General features: G+C 38.4%; 1 protein-coding gene across 5 annotated transcripts in view; it reads right to left on the bottom strand.

Moving 5' to 3' along the window:
• Positions 1-17,500, bottom strand: part of wdr7 (WD repeat domain 7) — a 125,860-nt gene that overhangs the window by 14,275 nt on the left and 94,085 nt on the right. For all 5 annotated transcript variants that reach the window (XM_081391890.1, XM_081391893.1, XM_081391891.1 and 2 more), the window contains 2 exons: positions 15,996-16,220; positions 2,533-2,719 (listed from right to left, as the gene is read on the bottom strand). In XM_081391890.1, the coding sequence (XP_081248016.1) occupies positions 2,533-2,719; positions 15,996-16,220 (412 nt within the window). The remainder of the gene's footprint in view (positions 1-2,532; positions 2,720-15,995; positions 16,221-17,500) is intronic.

Genomic DNA, 17,500 nt, shown 5'->3' with positions numbered 1-17,500 from the left:
TACAACAGCTCCAGTACATTTCACACTAAGTTAATTTAGATTATATAGCAATTAATTAAGACAGCAGATTTAATCTGTTATCTCTGTTCTTCTAATTTAAACCCTCTTGTTTTTGACTGCACTTGTATAGACTCCCTAAAATATTCACTTCATTACATTAATAAACATCAGCAGCTTTCAAATAATCTCCATAAGTGACACGTACAGGAGGCCGAGGCTTCTAAAGGGGAAGAGCGTCTCTCTCTCTCTCTCTCTCTCTCTCTCTCTCTCTCTCTCTCTCTCTCTCTCTCTGTCTCTCTCTCTCTCTCTCTCTGTCTCTCTCTCTCTCTCTCTCTCTCTCTCACTAAAGGTCTTCCAGTGCTGCTAAATGGATTTGCCATTTAAAAAGCAGATAACGCTGCCCTGTTTCAGTCTGGGGGTCAAAGAAGAAACATCATCATCATCCAGTCCAAGAGAAATAACCAAGACGTTTATACGCGTCTCGCTTTTTTCTCGTCTGGGCCGTACGTTCACTTCTGGCCGTAATCACGACTGAAAAATGAGCGCCATTTCGCTCTAACGGCATTAGCACGCGCTACACGCAGACATATTTGTACTCATAATAAATTTTTTTAGGATCGGGTTTCGTCTTAACGAGGTGAGCACGGGCTGGGGGGGTTCAGGCTGGACGGTAACCTCGTTTGCGGGAGTTTCGGCGCGGAGGTTAAGGCCCAGACGAATGGGTTTCCTCTTACGCTTCGAGGTCTCCACCATCCTGAGGCCAAGACATCATTACATCATATTAATGGGCTCCAATCGGATTAAAGCCTGGCTCTCATCTGTCAAGGGGGAAAACAACCGTCCGATTCAGGACTGCATTAAAGTCAATCATTTTATCCCTTAAAACTCATCTTTGATCACCAACATGACATATTTTTAAACGTTTATTCCTTGAAAAATGCCTTTAAATATCTTGAATGTCACTCGACACCCTTGCCTCATTTAGCATTCGCGGTTCTATGAATATTACAAAAGCTTTCCATTTCAACTTTCTATTCATCAAAGAATCCTAAAATTAAACTGTAAATAACTGTTTTCAACATTGATGATAATCATAAATGTTTATGAGAATCAATTCATCATATTAGAATGATTTGTGAAGGATCATGTGACACTGAAGACTGGAGTAATGATGCTGAAAATACAGCTTTGATCACAGGAATAAATTACACTTTACTATAGATTCATATAGGAATGAGCTGATTTACATTGGAATATTATTTCACAATTTTACTGTTTTTACTGTAATTTTGATCAAATAAATGCAGCCTTGGTGAGCAGAAGAGACTTGTTAAAAACATTAAAAATCCTACCAATCAAAAACATTTTAACCATAGTGTACATTCTACTGTACAATAGTAATTTATTTCTGTCAATTTCTTCAAGTTAAACCAAACTTTTATTTTGGCGGGTTTTAGTGACGTGTGTTTGAGTATATGCGCCGCTCATTCACGCAGACTTCAGTCTTTTATCGCTTTAACACTCACAGACACTAGTCCATATCGCATTTGTTTCATTTCATTACTTTTGATTTATTCATCCAAAATTGCTAAATTCCATGACATTTTGCATTATACAGTAAATTCAATTTTTAGATTAAATTTAGATAGACGTTTCATTTATTTATTTTATTTTTCAGCAATTATGTTTTGTCCATTTTAACATTCTGGATTTATGATTTAATAAAAAAAAATATTATCTAAATAAATAAAAAAATAAATAAATAAATAAGCGGTGGTAATTAAATAAAGGCATTAAACATGACCAATTTAATTAATCTTTTCAAATCTAATCAAATGAAAATTAATTATTTTTTTTGGCAAACAAAGTGCAGAGGTTTACTGTTAAAAAAACATGGTTGAAAAATGATGTGATATGTATAAATAAAGTTTTACTAATATTATTATTATTATCACTGGTAATATATTTCTGTCATAATTTCTTCAAGTTGAACCGAACTTTTATTTTGGCGGGTTGTAGTAACGCATGCCTGAGTAAACTGCGCCTTTTTGCGTTTTAACACTCACAGACACTAGTCCGTAACACAAATTATTCACTGTACAGCCCTACCTTTGATTTATTAATCCAAAATTGGCCAAATTCCATGATATTTCGCATTATACAATCAACAACATGATAAAACGTTTAGTTCCGGTCCTTGATTCTGATTGGTTGAGCCGCATTCGAAGTTTGAACTGCCGTTTGTGACTCTTTGTTGCTGCATGTGTTCCTTAGCAACCTCTTTGGAACTACTTTGCTTGGCGGAGGAATACATGTGTTATAACGTTAGATTATTTGTTGCTGGTGTTTATTTTATGAATAAAATAAATATTAAAATTAATATTTTTATAGAGTAACAGTTTTATAAAAGCAATAAGCCCCTTAGCTGATCTAAATCCAATGTAAATCACAGCTTCAAGGGGCGCATTGTTTTAATAAACCTTTTTAGGGTCCTGAAAGCTCTACTGTACTGAGTGTTACTGTGAGTCTCACTTGGTCAGCTGTTTCTCAGCGTCGGCGCACAGCTCCAGCAAACCCATGAGAACCGCAGACACATCCATGTACGGCTCCCACACCGTGAACCCTCGGCCAATCAGATCGATCGCTGTGCGGCGGATGGTGCTGTGGGGGGGCAGTTTGGGACTGGGCGGCTGCAGGAGGAGAAACGTCAAGGCTTTACCTGCGAGGGAGACAGAAAGAAGGTTATTAATATCCATATTGACTGGAGACGTCTGCAGGTCATATTGATGCTCAGCTAATGCAGTCTCAGTCACGACACACATCAACATATTCTCACACACACACTGTGGGCTTCAAAAGCCCGAGGACACACTCATGTGGGTGGCGAAATTTGTCAGTATGATAAAAAAATGTATTTAAATTAATACTTTTATTTAGCAAGGATGCATTAAAACGTGAGAGTAAAGACATTTATAATGTTACAAAAGATTCTATTTCAAATAAATACTGTTCTTTTGAACTTTCTATTCATCAAAGAATCCTAAAAAATAAAATTGATCAACTATTTTCAGCATCATAAATGTTTCTTGATCATCAAATCATCATATTAGAGTGATTTGTGAAGGATCATGTGACACTGAAGACTGGAGTAATGATGCTGAAAATTCAGCTTTGATCACAGGAATAAATGACACTTTACTATATATTCACATAGAAAAAAGCTGATTTAAATTGTAATATTATTTCATATTTTACTGGATTTATCACCAAATAAACGCAGCCTTGGTGAGCAGAAGAGACTCTTTCAGAAACATTGAAAATCTCACTGACCCGAAACTGGTTTGTATTGTATGGTGTTGAACGGTGTGTTTTGTGTGTCCATCAGTTGAGCTCTAATGAGGGGTTTGTTCACTCGGTCGCAGGCGTCTACAACAACCACACATGCCGTATCCATGGCAACTGTCAAAATGTGTGGGAGGGGGAGGGGGAGGGGGCAAAGGTCACCGCAAGTGACCTGACACACACACACACACACTACAGCACCGTTCACACTGATGGCTATTAAAGCGCTGGAGGTTGTGATGTCACTGATGTTGCTAGTAGACGCTTCTACTCGCATCACTGCTCATTTGCATAAAGTTAAACTATTCTTCCCTTTGAAAAAAGAGCAAGAGCCGTGATTGTGTGTTTTGCATGCAAACTCATTTAAACACATTTATCTTGTGTTTTGTGTAAGAGAGAGAGAGAGAACACACACTAAATCTGTCGCACATCAGCTGATCTGATCAATGTTTATGTTGTTTGTTATAGATCAACTGCTTAATAATCACAGACGATTATCTGGATTTATCTTCGCTGCTCTCGGGCCTCGGCAACAGGTCGCCGGGTAATTACCACAGCGCCGGAGAACAATGAGGTGAGGTAATTAATGCAGACAGATTCCAGCCAGAGCTTTCAGCAGATACTAACTTCATCTGTCTCTCTCTCTGTGTGTGTGTGTGTGTGTGTTTGTGTTCAGACGTGTGCTGGATTTCTTAAAGCGTTTCCGACTTCTGATTCACCTTTAAAGAAGTGAAAGATTTTTATTCCCATCAAAACGGATAGAAAAGTGAAACTATATTCACCATTTTAGTTGTATGTATTGCTGCCTTAGAGAAAAAATGTATTAGGGCTGTCAACATTTATGCGTTAACGCATGCGATTAATTCAAAATACCTTAACACGTTAAAATAATTTAATGTCCCCCTGTAGTCAATAATTGTATCCCTTAAAACTCATCTTTGATCACCAAAATGACATATTTAAAAGTTTTTAATTTTTTTCCTTGAAAAAAAAAAGTGTCATCATGTCTTAAAATAGCTTGAATGTAACTCTTGCCTCATTTAGTATGTACGCGGTTCCATGAATATGCAAATGAGCCCCGCCTCCACTCACTCACTCAGCTCAGAGATCCACTGGTTGACGATCACACGTTGATCTGATTGGTTACAAGGTAGTTTGTGACGTCAGAAACACCAGCGATTTCAAAGCGTGTTTTTGAGACTGTCTTTGGTTCACTGCAGTTTTAAGGAGGAAATACTCAGCAATGCTGTCGACTTATGAATTTACACATGCTTTGTCTTAAAGCAGATTAAAAACACCACATAGACACATAAACATTAAAAGCTGGATTTTAGAAGTTGAGAGCATCTACAATCGCGCAAGCACCTGTAAACCTGGTAGGCAGAAATTTCGATTCTGACCCTGAAACCTGATTTTGCTGTTCTGTTTGCGATCAGATCATTTTAAGCTGCTAAACTCCAGTGACTAATGAGCTGTGTTTCAGTCCAATGATCCAGTATGCGAATTCATTCAAACAATCAGTCCAAAACAGCGCTAGTGTAAAGAAAACCAGGCTGATTACATCATCAGAGATTGTAAAGAGAATAGAGACTCGCGTTGCGGTTCAGTGAATTATTCATTCCAGTGTGCGTTTCACTTTAAAACACTAACTCTGTCATATTCTGATATTGTTTCTGAATCCCTGTGTGAAATACAGTCTCAACAGAACTGCTACGCAAACTACGTTTCTCGGCTGGATAAAGCAAACCAGCGTCTCGCTAGTAAAGTTTTGATGGATGAGGATTGAAATGAAAGGTAAAGACGACTGCGGTGACGTACAGTAAGCATGCGTGCAAACAAACCGTGTATATATTGATCGCACATTGTATTTAAGCACAGAGACTTTTCAGTACATTCACGTTGTTTCCACACACATTCAGGATAATGTTTTGATTCGTCACGTGTTTAGTGCTGAATGGATCCGCGTACTGTAGGTCTAGGCTGTTTGTTTAGGGTTTTTTGGCGTCTCCATGTGGTCATGTTGGGTATTGCAACTTGACTTTTCTTAAATGTAAACGAGCTCTTTGTTGCTGCATGGTACGGTGAATTCAAAAATTTTGCTTTGGTGTGCATACATTTATGAAATATATTAACTCCTTCTATTGGTTATTTGGTGTCCTTTTGGAGTCTCTAAGAGTCCTTCTATTTTAGCCTGACGTCGTCATACTCAGATTTAGTCAGAATGTGAGTCTGATCTGCTCCATTGGGCTGTGATTATGGGGCGTGTTTCAACCGAACCAGGAAAGAAAATGCCTCTGCACTCGATTGGATAGACCTACAACCAATCAGAGCAACGGAGTAAGTGACGTATGTTCTTCATTCATCTTTCCAATCGACAAATGCCTTGATCGCGGTTCTCTGTTCCTCTTTTAAAATTAATGCGCTGTCAGTATGTTCTATAACAGACGTGATGGCAGAATCTACACATGATGTTTCATAATCAAAGTTCGGGAGGAGCACGTTTAAATAATCAATCCAATCAACTTGTCATCAAACAATTACCGTCTACACTATCTGCATGAGAGGAAGCATATATTATTTTAACTCTGTCAACTCACCTAACATTCCTTGACAGTTTTCAGCATCCCTCCACTCACTCTCGGCTTGTTCTTCCACAGCCCGGAATACGGGGGGAGCACTTTGGGTTCGGGCCGAATACCGAGCCCAGAGCCTCTCCTCGGACAGCACGCCAAATATGCATTTATTCTATCTGACTTATTTGTAAGTGTGAATTTGTGAAATCTCATTTCTCCAGCGGCAGTCATCTTTGTTGTAAACAAATTCAACCCAAGTGCTCTTTATGACGTGGGTGATTACGTAACCGCAGATCATCTGTCCATCATCGATTAAAGCCCGCCCTGGCAATTTGATTGGCTCGGCCTGAGCATAATTACTCCTCAACGGATCGAGTCCAGACCGAACTTCCCGACCAAACAATGTTGTGGGCGGGGATCGGGCTGGCACCCAGGCTACTTCTATTTGGAAAGACACCTAAATTAACCTTGAAAAAAGCTTGCAGAAAATAGTTTAGTGAGAATAACACTTAAATCTGAAGGTTTACTTTGCTGGATATAGCAAATGATGACAAAATGAACGTGTTAAACAAGATAAATGGTATATGCTTAATTTCACAACAAGTGTGTGATTAATTGGAATTTAAAAAAATTGGGTTAACACTTTTACAGTGTCCTTGTTACATATGTTACATGTACTTACCATAGTAATAACAGTACATTTATGCATAATTACATGCAACTAACCCTAATCCTACCCTAACTTTATAGCAAGTACATGTTGTTAAATAATATAACACAGTACTTAAATATATAAATATATAATATATATTATATATGGTGTCAGAAGTTGGTCTAGGGGTATGATTCTTGCTTTGGCACGAGACGTCCCGGGTTCATATCCCGGACGAGCCCCCACATTTGTCTTGAAAGGCTCAAACAAAAGCCAAAATCAAACACAAAGCAACCGGGAGCAAGCTCTAGCTCAACACACACAGCCTTAGCTTTCACAGAGAGAAGAACAGGTGGACATCGTTCTCTTGATGAGCCTCTAGACACACACACTGACCGACCGTAGCAGGAAGAGTAGGAGTCCGTCACAGTACACACACACACTCTAACCTGACCCCTAAACCTACCCATCTCACACACACACTAACCCGACCACTAAACCTACCCATCACACACACACACACACACACACACACACACACACACACACACACACACACACACACACACACACACAAACCCGACTCCTAAACACAACATTTTCTGCATTTTTACATTTAAAAAAACACTTAAATTACTTTAATTTTTACACCAGATTTACAAATGAGGACGTCCCCTCTGGTTTTGGTCACTTCTGGGTCCAAATGTGTCCCCAAAATATAGTTAAGTAGGTAAACACACACACACACACACACACACACACACACACACACACACACACACACATGTTTATTTAGCTATACTTGTGAGGATATTCCATAAGCGTAATGGTTTTTATACTGTACAAACTGTATATTATATTTCCATACACTAACCCGACCCCTAAACCTACCAATCACACACACACACGCATTTTTAATTAAACACTGTTTAGTATGTTTTTAAAGCCATTTGTAATACCAGTGTAATACCCATGTCATTATACAAATTTCGGTCCTCATAAATCACAAAAACACACACACACACACACACACACACACACACACACACACACACGCACACACTCTGGTTCGCTATCTTTGTGGGGACTCTCTATAGACGTAATGGTTTTTATACTGTACAAACTGTATATTCTGTCCCCTTACACTAACCCGACCCCTAAACCTACCTAACACACACACACACCCACATTGATCTGAACTCCGGGTGTCTCCTCGTGACCTGACTTGTCCCGCCTGTCGTTCCAGGCGTATCAAACCTTCCAGTTCCCAGAAACACAACACTTCTTCCTCCAGCGCTCCGGGATCGGCTCTTTGTTCTCCGTGTTCCCGAGCGGAGCGAGAGCTTTAAGAGCAGTCCGGTTTGTACACTAAACACACACTGCACTCGGACTAATCCGGCCTTTGATTCTGCAACACTGCGGCACAAATCCAGCGGAGAGACGTGCGAGTTTAACCTTAAACACTCAAAGACTTCAGCGCTGCTCTTAAAGTCTCGGCATAAACTCAGATCATTAAATCTCCAGATGAGCTTTAGTCAGGATTACTTGATTAAACTCTCCGTGAAATTTATTCATAAAATTCATCGTTTAAATTATCACATTAATTTCAATGCGATCACTTATGATTAATGAATAATTCACACAGAAATGTGTCCCTAATGTCTTAAATTAATCAAAGGCTGTTGTGCCACTTTTTCTTTTTCTCAAATGACTTTACACTTCCTGTTTAAAGGGATAGTTCACCCAAAAATGAGAATTAGTCCATGATTTAAGTCATCCTTGTATATGACTTTATTCTTTCAGAAGAATACAATCAGAGTTATATAAAAAAATGTCCTGGCTCTTCCAAGCTTTATAATGCTAAAAATAAGGTGGGGTTGCCACTTATATTTCATCAAATTTGAAATCACAATTAATTACTCCTAAAGTGAAACCTGAGTTTTTTGAAGGTATCTTTGTTAAGCTTACTCTTCATGCAAATAAACAATTAATAATTGGCAACATATATCGCCCACCAACATCTCCCAAGCTTGAGTCTGTTCGAAACATTCTAGCCACTGTTTCATCGTTTGGTGACTCATCAGAAATTGTTCTGTTGGGGGACTTCAATTTAAACTGGACTGATCCTTGTACTCTCACGGAACGTAACATGTTTAATGGTTCAAATTTTACCCAAATTATTGAAGAGCCAACAAGAATCAGTCCAAGTTGTAAATCTCTTCTTGACCTGATACTAGTCACACACCCCAACAGAATAATAAAATCTGGTGTTCTCTCTGATTGTTTTAGCGATCACTCTATCATATATTGCATTTGGAAAATTTCAACTCCCCATCTTTCTCCGAAATATATTAGGATCCGTGACATGAAATTATTTAACAGTGATTTATTTTTAAATGATGTGAGCAGGATAAATTGGAATAGACTTAGCCTAATTCCTGATGCGGAAGCTGCCTGGAATTTCTTTTATACAGAATTTGTGCAAGTTATTGATAAGCATGCCCCATGGACAACTATTAAGGTCAAAGGACATCATTTACCTTGGGTAAATGGGGATCTTATCAGTCTTTTTAAGCAGAGGGATAGGGCGTGGAATAAACACAAATATACAAAACTTCCTAGTGATTGGGAGGAATACAAACGTTTACGAAACACATGCACCACCCAAACCAGAAATGCTAAAGCCAATTACTACAGATATAGTTTGTCACATGACTTCAGTAATCCTAAACATTTTTGGAAAAAAATTAATACCTTACTTGGTAAATCTAACAGCACCACGAGTAGTATGATTATCAATAATGAAATTGTTAATGATCCAGCAGTGATATCCAACGCATTTAGTTCGCATTTCTCCCAAACACCGCAGGTACAGTCATCGCTCTTTCACCCAGAGCTGTCTGTTAAATCTCAGCCCTGCGATAGTTCTTTCACATTCCGGCAGGTTAGCTCTGCTGATGTCCAGTTGGTCATTAGCAAGCTATCCTCTAGTAGTGGACCTGGCCCTGACGGCATTGAGGGTAAGTTTATCAAACTTTCTTCACATGTCCTATCATCTCCATTGGCTGAGCTTTTTAATCTGTCATTTCTAACCCATGAAGTGCCACTGGCATGGAAGTGTACCAAAGTCACTCCATTGCATAAAGGAGGGGACACTCAAAATTTGAACAATTACAGACCTATCTCAATAATTAACAGTATTGTAAAAATTTTTGAGAAAATAATCTTCAATCAATTATCTAACTATCTCTCTCATAACAATTTACTATCTCAATGCCAGTCAGGTTTCAGGAAACATTTCTCTACTACCACTGCTCTCTCGAAATTTACAAATGATATTTTTTCTAGTTTTGATAATAATATGTGTACTGGTGCCATCTTCTTAGATTTTACAAAAGCATTTGATTTAGTTGATCATTATCTGCTCCTGGATAAATTATTTTCAATTGGCCTTTCCCGTTCATCTCTTCTGTGGTTTAACTCTTATTTTCATCATCGCCGCCAGTGTGTGTCCTTCAGGGGCAGTCAGTCGAATTTTACAGGTATAGATAAAGGCATACCCCAGGGTTCTTCGCTTGGGCCTTTGTTATTTTCCATTTTTATTAATGACTTGCCACTATGCTGTTCAGAATGTGACATTCATCTTTATGCAGATGATACAATTATATATTGCTCCAAACCAAATATTCCCGGCATAAATTATTCTTTACAACATGACTTTGATTCTATACAGCAGTGGCTGTCATTTAATAAACTCCTGCTGAATAAATCAAAATCATACTGTATGCTTTTTCAGAAGAAAGATAGAAATAATCTTAATTTGCATTTTCTTGATTCTTCTCCTTTAGAGCCAACCGAAAAATTTAAATATCTCGGTGTTTGGCTAGAAACTGATCTTTCATTCAAAACTCATGTACACGCGCTTAACAGCAAACTTAGCTTTCGTCTTAAAATATTATATCAATCAATAGATTGCTTTAACTTTCAGGTTAGGAAAAGAATAGTCTCTCAGTTGTTGTTACCTATTCTGGACTATGCAGATATTATATATGCCAACACTACTGCCACTTGCCTACACTCCCTTGATGTGGTATACAACAGCCTGTGCCGTTTCGTCCTACGCTGCCCCTATAGGACACATCATTGTGTGATGTATGAACAGCTGTCCTGGCTTGCACCCTCAGCCAGAAGACAATATCATTGGCTTCAGTTCATCTTTAAATGTATTTATTTTCAATATCCATATTATTTATCGCAATATTTAGTGCCTTACAGTTCACATTATAGCCTTCGTCACAACGAACAGATCTTCTTTACTGTCCCTAGAGTTAAGAGAGACATTGGGAAATATGCTTTCTGTGTGAGAGCCCCTCGTGACTGGAACAACCTTCCTGCATCCATTCGCTCGCTTACATCTTTTCCTCTGTTCCGAACTGCTTTGTTAATACATCTTCAGAATACTTGTCTTTGTTTCTAGCATTTCAGATTTAGCATCGATATGTGTCATGTTATGAATGTTTTTATATAGTATATGAATGTCTATCTGTGTTGGGTGGGGATAGTGAGAGCTTGTGTGTGTGTGTGTGTGTGTGTGTGTGTGCTGGCGTGCGTGTCCATATGGTGCGTGTGAAAGTGTGTGAGTGTGTGCCCTTAGGTTTTTTTTTTTTTTTTTTTTTTTTTTTGTTATTATTTTTATTGTTATGACTTTTTTTGTCTTATTTGATTGTATCTACTCTGTTGTTTTGCTGTTTTATGTTGTTTGGACATGATCCTGAGGACCCCCATGAAAACGAGATGTTTCATCTCATGGGGTTGATCCTCTAATAAATGTTCATAAATAAATAAATAAATGGCAGTGAATGGCTGGAGAAAATCTATCCATCATAAAAGTGCATCTATACATGATATTCATATTCAAGATGCACTTTTATGATGGATAGATGCACTTTTATGATGGAGAGATGCACTTTTATGATGGACAGATGCACTTTTATGATGGATAGATGCACTTTTATGATGGATAGATGCACTTTTATGATGGAGAGATGCACTTTTATGATGGACAAATGCACTTTTATGATGGATAGATGCACTTTTATGATGGAGAGATGCACTTTTATGATGGACAGATGCACTTTTATGATGGAGAGATGCACTTTTATAATGGACAGATGCACTTTTATGATGGATAGATGCACTTTTATGATGGAGAGATGCACTTTTATGATGGATAGATGCACTTTTATGATGGAGAGATGCACTTTTATGATGTATAGATGCACTTTTATGATGGATAGATGCACTTTTATGATGGAGAGATGCACTTTAATAATGGATAGATGCACTTTTATGATGGATAGATGCACTTTTATGATGGAGAGATGCACTTTTATGATGGATAGATGCACTTTTATGATGGATAGATGCACTTTTATGATGGAGAGATGCACTTTTATAATGGATAGATGCACTTTTATAATGGATAGATGCACTTTTATGATGGATAGATGCACTTTTATGATGGATAGATGCACTTTTATGATGGATAGATGCACTTTTATGATGGAGAGATGCACTTTTATGATGGAGAGATGCACTTTTATGATGGATAGATGCACTTTTATGATGGATAAATGCACTTTTATGATGGAGAGATGCAATTTGTATTCCTCTGAAAGAATAAAGTCATATACACCTAGGATGACTTGAGGGTGAGTAAATCATGGGCCAATTTTCATTTTTGGGTGAAATATCCCTTTAAGTGGGTGGCACTTTGTCAGATCCAAGATTAAATTATGCAAGGCTGTTTTGGAGAGTTTTAACCACATCTGAAAAAAGTTAGACAGCCAAGAGAGGAAATCACCTGCAAATTTACTGTCTCATAGTGCTTGGGCCGTCCCGGACAGGTCGAGTCCATTTTTCAGAGCGGACATCTTTGTTTAAGACTTGACTTGGTTTAAATGGATGAATTAATATTGACAAAACATCAGCTGAGCTAATGAGTGGTTAGTTAAAGCAATAAACATGCCACATTAGAGGCTGGGCCACGGGAAGCTAATTAGAGAGAGAGACAGCTTTTAGCCATTAGCTCTAACACTCACAAGCGTTTTACTGGAAACCGTCACACACACACACACACACACACACACACACACACACACACACACACACACACACACACACACACACACACGCACACTGATATTAAACGACTCATACAGTCATATAAGACTTTGGTCCCATTATATTTAGCCTGTATTTCCAGTGGCCTTATTACTGCAGGACCCTCTGCCCTCTCTCTGTCTCTCTCTCTCTCTCTCTCTCTCTCTCTCTCTCTCTCCCTCTCTCTCTTTCTGTCTGTCTGTCTCTCCGGTCAAATCGAAAGTGAAGTTAAAATCAATGGAGTTGAGCTGGAAAGAGAGCCGGCAGATGGAGAGATAGAGAGAGAAACAAAGGGTGTCTAAACAGGGAATGCCTTCAGCACACTGGATTTACAGCAACACACACACACACACACACACCAGAGCTGCACTGCATTAATGTGACATCACTTCCTGTCACTGCAGTGCTGGGCTTGCTTCTCTTACTGCATTTACTATACGAGGTGCTTCACTTCAGCAATGCTGCATACAATTTTAATATTCTTTATTTAATTGACCAATATAGACATTGGTGGATAATGATTTATTGACATTTATTTTTATGTTGTGGTCAATAAACAATAAGATGTATATCAAAATATTTGGATACGCCTATATTATAATATCTGATATTTTATATACACAGTATTGCGGTAAAAATGTCTTGTATAACATACTGTAGATAACCTCTCTCTCTCTCTATATATATATATATAAATAGAACTTAAAATTAAATAATGTCCATTTTGAGTGAATATTTTTAAAAAAGTAAATGAATTAAAATAATAATAATAAAAAAATCCATAAACAATTTTTTTTACACTGTGGAATTATTATCATAACAATTAAACATTTAACTCTAAATTCGGATTACTGTAATGCTAACAAAAACATTCACTCTCATTATTTTAACTAACACTGAGTTTAATCAAGTGAATAAACAGCCCCGATATTTCACACACACACACACACACACACACACACACACACACACACACACACACACACACACACAGGCCTTTAAAGTGAAAAGTGCTTGAGAACTACAGCGTGTGAGACTTCTGAAGTGTGTGTGTGTGTGTGTGTGTGTGTGTGTGTGTTTTCCTAGCTGACCTTGTCACTGCCCTCAGGCAAACTGCTTTGTTTCTTTATAAAAGTAAAGTAAGACTCATGTATCCACTTTGAACTCAAACCCACACACACACACACACACACACACACAAGTTCAGATTCTCCTAAAGGTCTCAGACGCTTTGACCATCAAACTGACCTTGAAGGCAGAAAACACTCCAAACACACACACACACACACACACACACACACACACACACACACACACACACACACACACACACACTATCACAAAGGCCTGTGTCTCAATCCACTCCTGAGGTCAAAAGTGAGATTGTCCAAAATATTCCAGTGCAATGAATCGATCGGTTCCCAGAATGCACCATAAAAATCAGCTGCACACTACTCTTAACGAACAAGATTTTTACTGTTAATAAAAATATTGAAAAGGCAAAATAGTAGTTAATAAAAATAAAAACAAGTGTCATGCACAAAACTGTATATGTGTATACAGTGTGTGTATTTGTGTATATATATATATATATATATATATATATATATATATATATATATATATATATATATATATATATATATATATATATAGATATAGATTCATGGACAAATACACAACACACATTAAATATTAGACAAGAATCGACGGACTGATTGAGATGTTACAAAACAGACTAAAAACAAACCACGGTTTGTTTGTTGCATTTGAGGATAGAAAATGATGAAAACTACAACTAATTTAATTATAAAATAAAAATAAATAAAAAAAGTGAATAAATAACCTAAAATACAAATAAAATTAAATTATTATTTAACTAAAACTTCATGTTGTTTAATCTAGCTTGAGCCCAAACTGGTGTTCAGGCTAATTCACATCACACTAAACTCCAGTGTGAATGAGACGCAGCCCATCCATTTAAAGAGGAAGCCATGAGATATAAGAGAGTGTGTGTGAGTATGTGTTTGTTTTTTATTTTCTGACTGACCTCTATAATCATCATTCCAGCTCAGGGCACTAAACCCTCTCGAAGTTCAACTCTACAGTAATGAAGTGTGTAGTGCAGGTGTCCTGAGGGACCCGATCTGTTAATCACTCTGTTAAACAGAGCAGAGTCAGCAGAGAAGGAGTGTGACGCTCGCTCGAGTGTGTGTGTTTTTGAGGAGGCGTGTGATTATTGCCAACACAGACGCAGAAATCAGACCCTTGTTAGTTTGCAGAGGAATTAATCCTGCCCTCGGGTCTGTCTACTGCAATTAAAGCACATTATCACTCATCATAACCGACTGAAGTGTGTGTGAGAGCCTGGGCTAGACTATCAGAGCAGAATCAGACACAACATTGGTAGCACTTTATAATAAAGTCCCATTAGGTAACGTTAGTTAAGTAACATTAACCAAAAATGAGCTGTTATAGTTTTCTGTGAGTGAGCTGTGTGTGTGTGTGTGTGTGTGTGTGCGTGTGCGTGCGTGTACACTCACAGGTGTGACGGGCGAGTGAATAGTTGGATCCTCCGCTGCTCAGACCGAAGCCCTCGGGAGCTTGACTGCTGATGTGTGTGTGTGTGTGTGTGTACTCACAGGTGTGGTGTGTGTGTGTGTGTGTACTCACAGGTGTGGTGTGGTGTGTGTGCGTGTGTGTGTACTCACAGGTGTGACGGGCGAGTGAATAGTTGGATCCTCCGCTGCTCAGACCGAAGCCCTCGGGAGCTTGACTGCTGATGTGTGTGTGTGTGTACTCGCAGGTGTGGTGTGTGTGTGTACTCACAGGTGTGGTGTGTGTGCGTGTGTGTGTACTCACAGGTGTGACGGGCGAGTGAATAGTTGGATCCTCCGCTGCTCAGACCGAAGCCCTCGGGAGCTTGACTGCTGATGTGTGTGTGTGTACTCACAGGTGTGGTGTGTGTGCGTGTGTACTCACAGGTGTGACGGGCGAGTGAATAGTTGGATCCTCTGCTGCTCAGACCGAAGCTCTCGGGAGCTTGACTGCTGATGTGTGTGTGTGTACTCACAGGTGTGGTGTGTGTGCGTGTGTACTCACAGGTGTGACGGGCGAGTGAATAGTTGGATCCTCTGCTGCTCAGACCGAAGCTCTCGGGAGCTTGACTGCTGATGTGTGTGTGTGTACTCACAGGTGTGGTGTGTGTGTGTGTGTGTGTGTGTGTGTGTGTGTGTGTGTGTGTGTGTGTGTGTGTGTGTACTCACAGGTGTGACGGGCGAGTGAATAGTTGGATCCTCCGCTGCTCAGACCGAAGCCCTCAGGAGCTTGACTGCTGGTTCGGGCTCGCGACGGGAGTTTGGGGGGTTCGATCTCCGCGCCGAACTCGGCCCCGATGACGCCGAGCAGAACGATAGCCGTTGCCTGTTTCCTGCGCTCCTCGTACGAGTTACTGATCCTCTTAGCGCTCGGCGGGAGGTTAGACAGACAACCTGCACACACACACACACACAGAAAGATTCACTTGAGACAACATAAAACTGATTTAGATTCACTTAAGACAACATAAAACTGATTCGGATTCACTGAAGTCAACATAAAACTGATTTAGATTCACTTAAGACAACATAAAATTGATTCGGATTCACTGAAGACAACATAAAACTGATTCGGATTCACTGAAGTCAACATAAAATTGATTTAGATTCAATTAAGACAACATAAAACTGATTCAGATTCACTGAAGACAACATAAAACTGATTCAGATTCACTGAAGACAACATAAAACTGATTCGGATTCACTGAAGTCAACATAAAACTGATTTAGATTCACTTAAGTCAACATAAAACTGATTTAGATTCACTGAAGTCAACATAAAACTGATTCAGATTCACTGAAGACAATATAAAACTTATTCAGATTCACTTAAGACAACATAAAACTGATTCAGATTCACTGAAGTCAACATAAAACTGATTCGGATTCACTGAAGTCAACATAAAACTGATTCGGATTCACTGAAGTCAACATAAAACTGATTTAGATTCACTGAAGTCAACATAAAACTGATTCGGATTCACTGAAGACAACATAAAACTGATTCAGATTCACTGAAGTCAACATAAAACTGATTCAGATTCACTGAAGTCAACATAAAACTGATTTAGATTCACTGAAGTCAACATAAAACTGATTCAGATTCACTGAAGACAACATAAAACTTATTCAGATTCACTGAAGTCAACATAAAACTGATTCAGATTCACTTAAGTCAACATAAAACTGATTCAGATTCACTGAAGTCAACATAAAACTGATTCAGATTCACTGAAGTCAACATAAAACTGATTTAGATTCACTGAAGTCAACATAAAACTGATTCAGATTCACTGAAGTCAACATAAAACTGATTCAGATTCACTGAAGACAATATAAAACTTATTCAGATTCACTGAAGTCAACATAAAACTGATTCAAATTCACTGAAGTCAACATAAAACTGATTCAGATTCACTGAAGTCACATAAAACTGATTCAGATTCACTGAAGTCAACATAAAACTGATTCAGATTCACTGAAGTCAACATAAAACTGATTCAGATTCACTGAAGTCAACATAAAACTGATTCAGATTCACTGAAGTCAACAAAACTGATTCAGATTCACTGAAGTCAACATAAAACTGATTCAGATTCACTGAAGACAATATAAAACTTATTCAGATTCACTGAAGTCAACATAAAACTGATTCAGATTCACTGAAGTCAACA

Source organism: Scardinius erythrophthalmus (genome assembly GCF_964197995.2).
Source record: "Scardinius erythrophthalmus genome assembly, chromosome: 17".
In the NCBI taxonomy this organism is placed as follows: domain Eukaryota; kingdom Metazoa; phylum Chordata; class Actinopteri; order Cypriniformes; family Leuciscidae; genus Scardinius; species Scardinius erythrophthalmus.
This window is presented reverse-complemented; position numbering and strand designations above follow the sequence as displayed.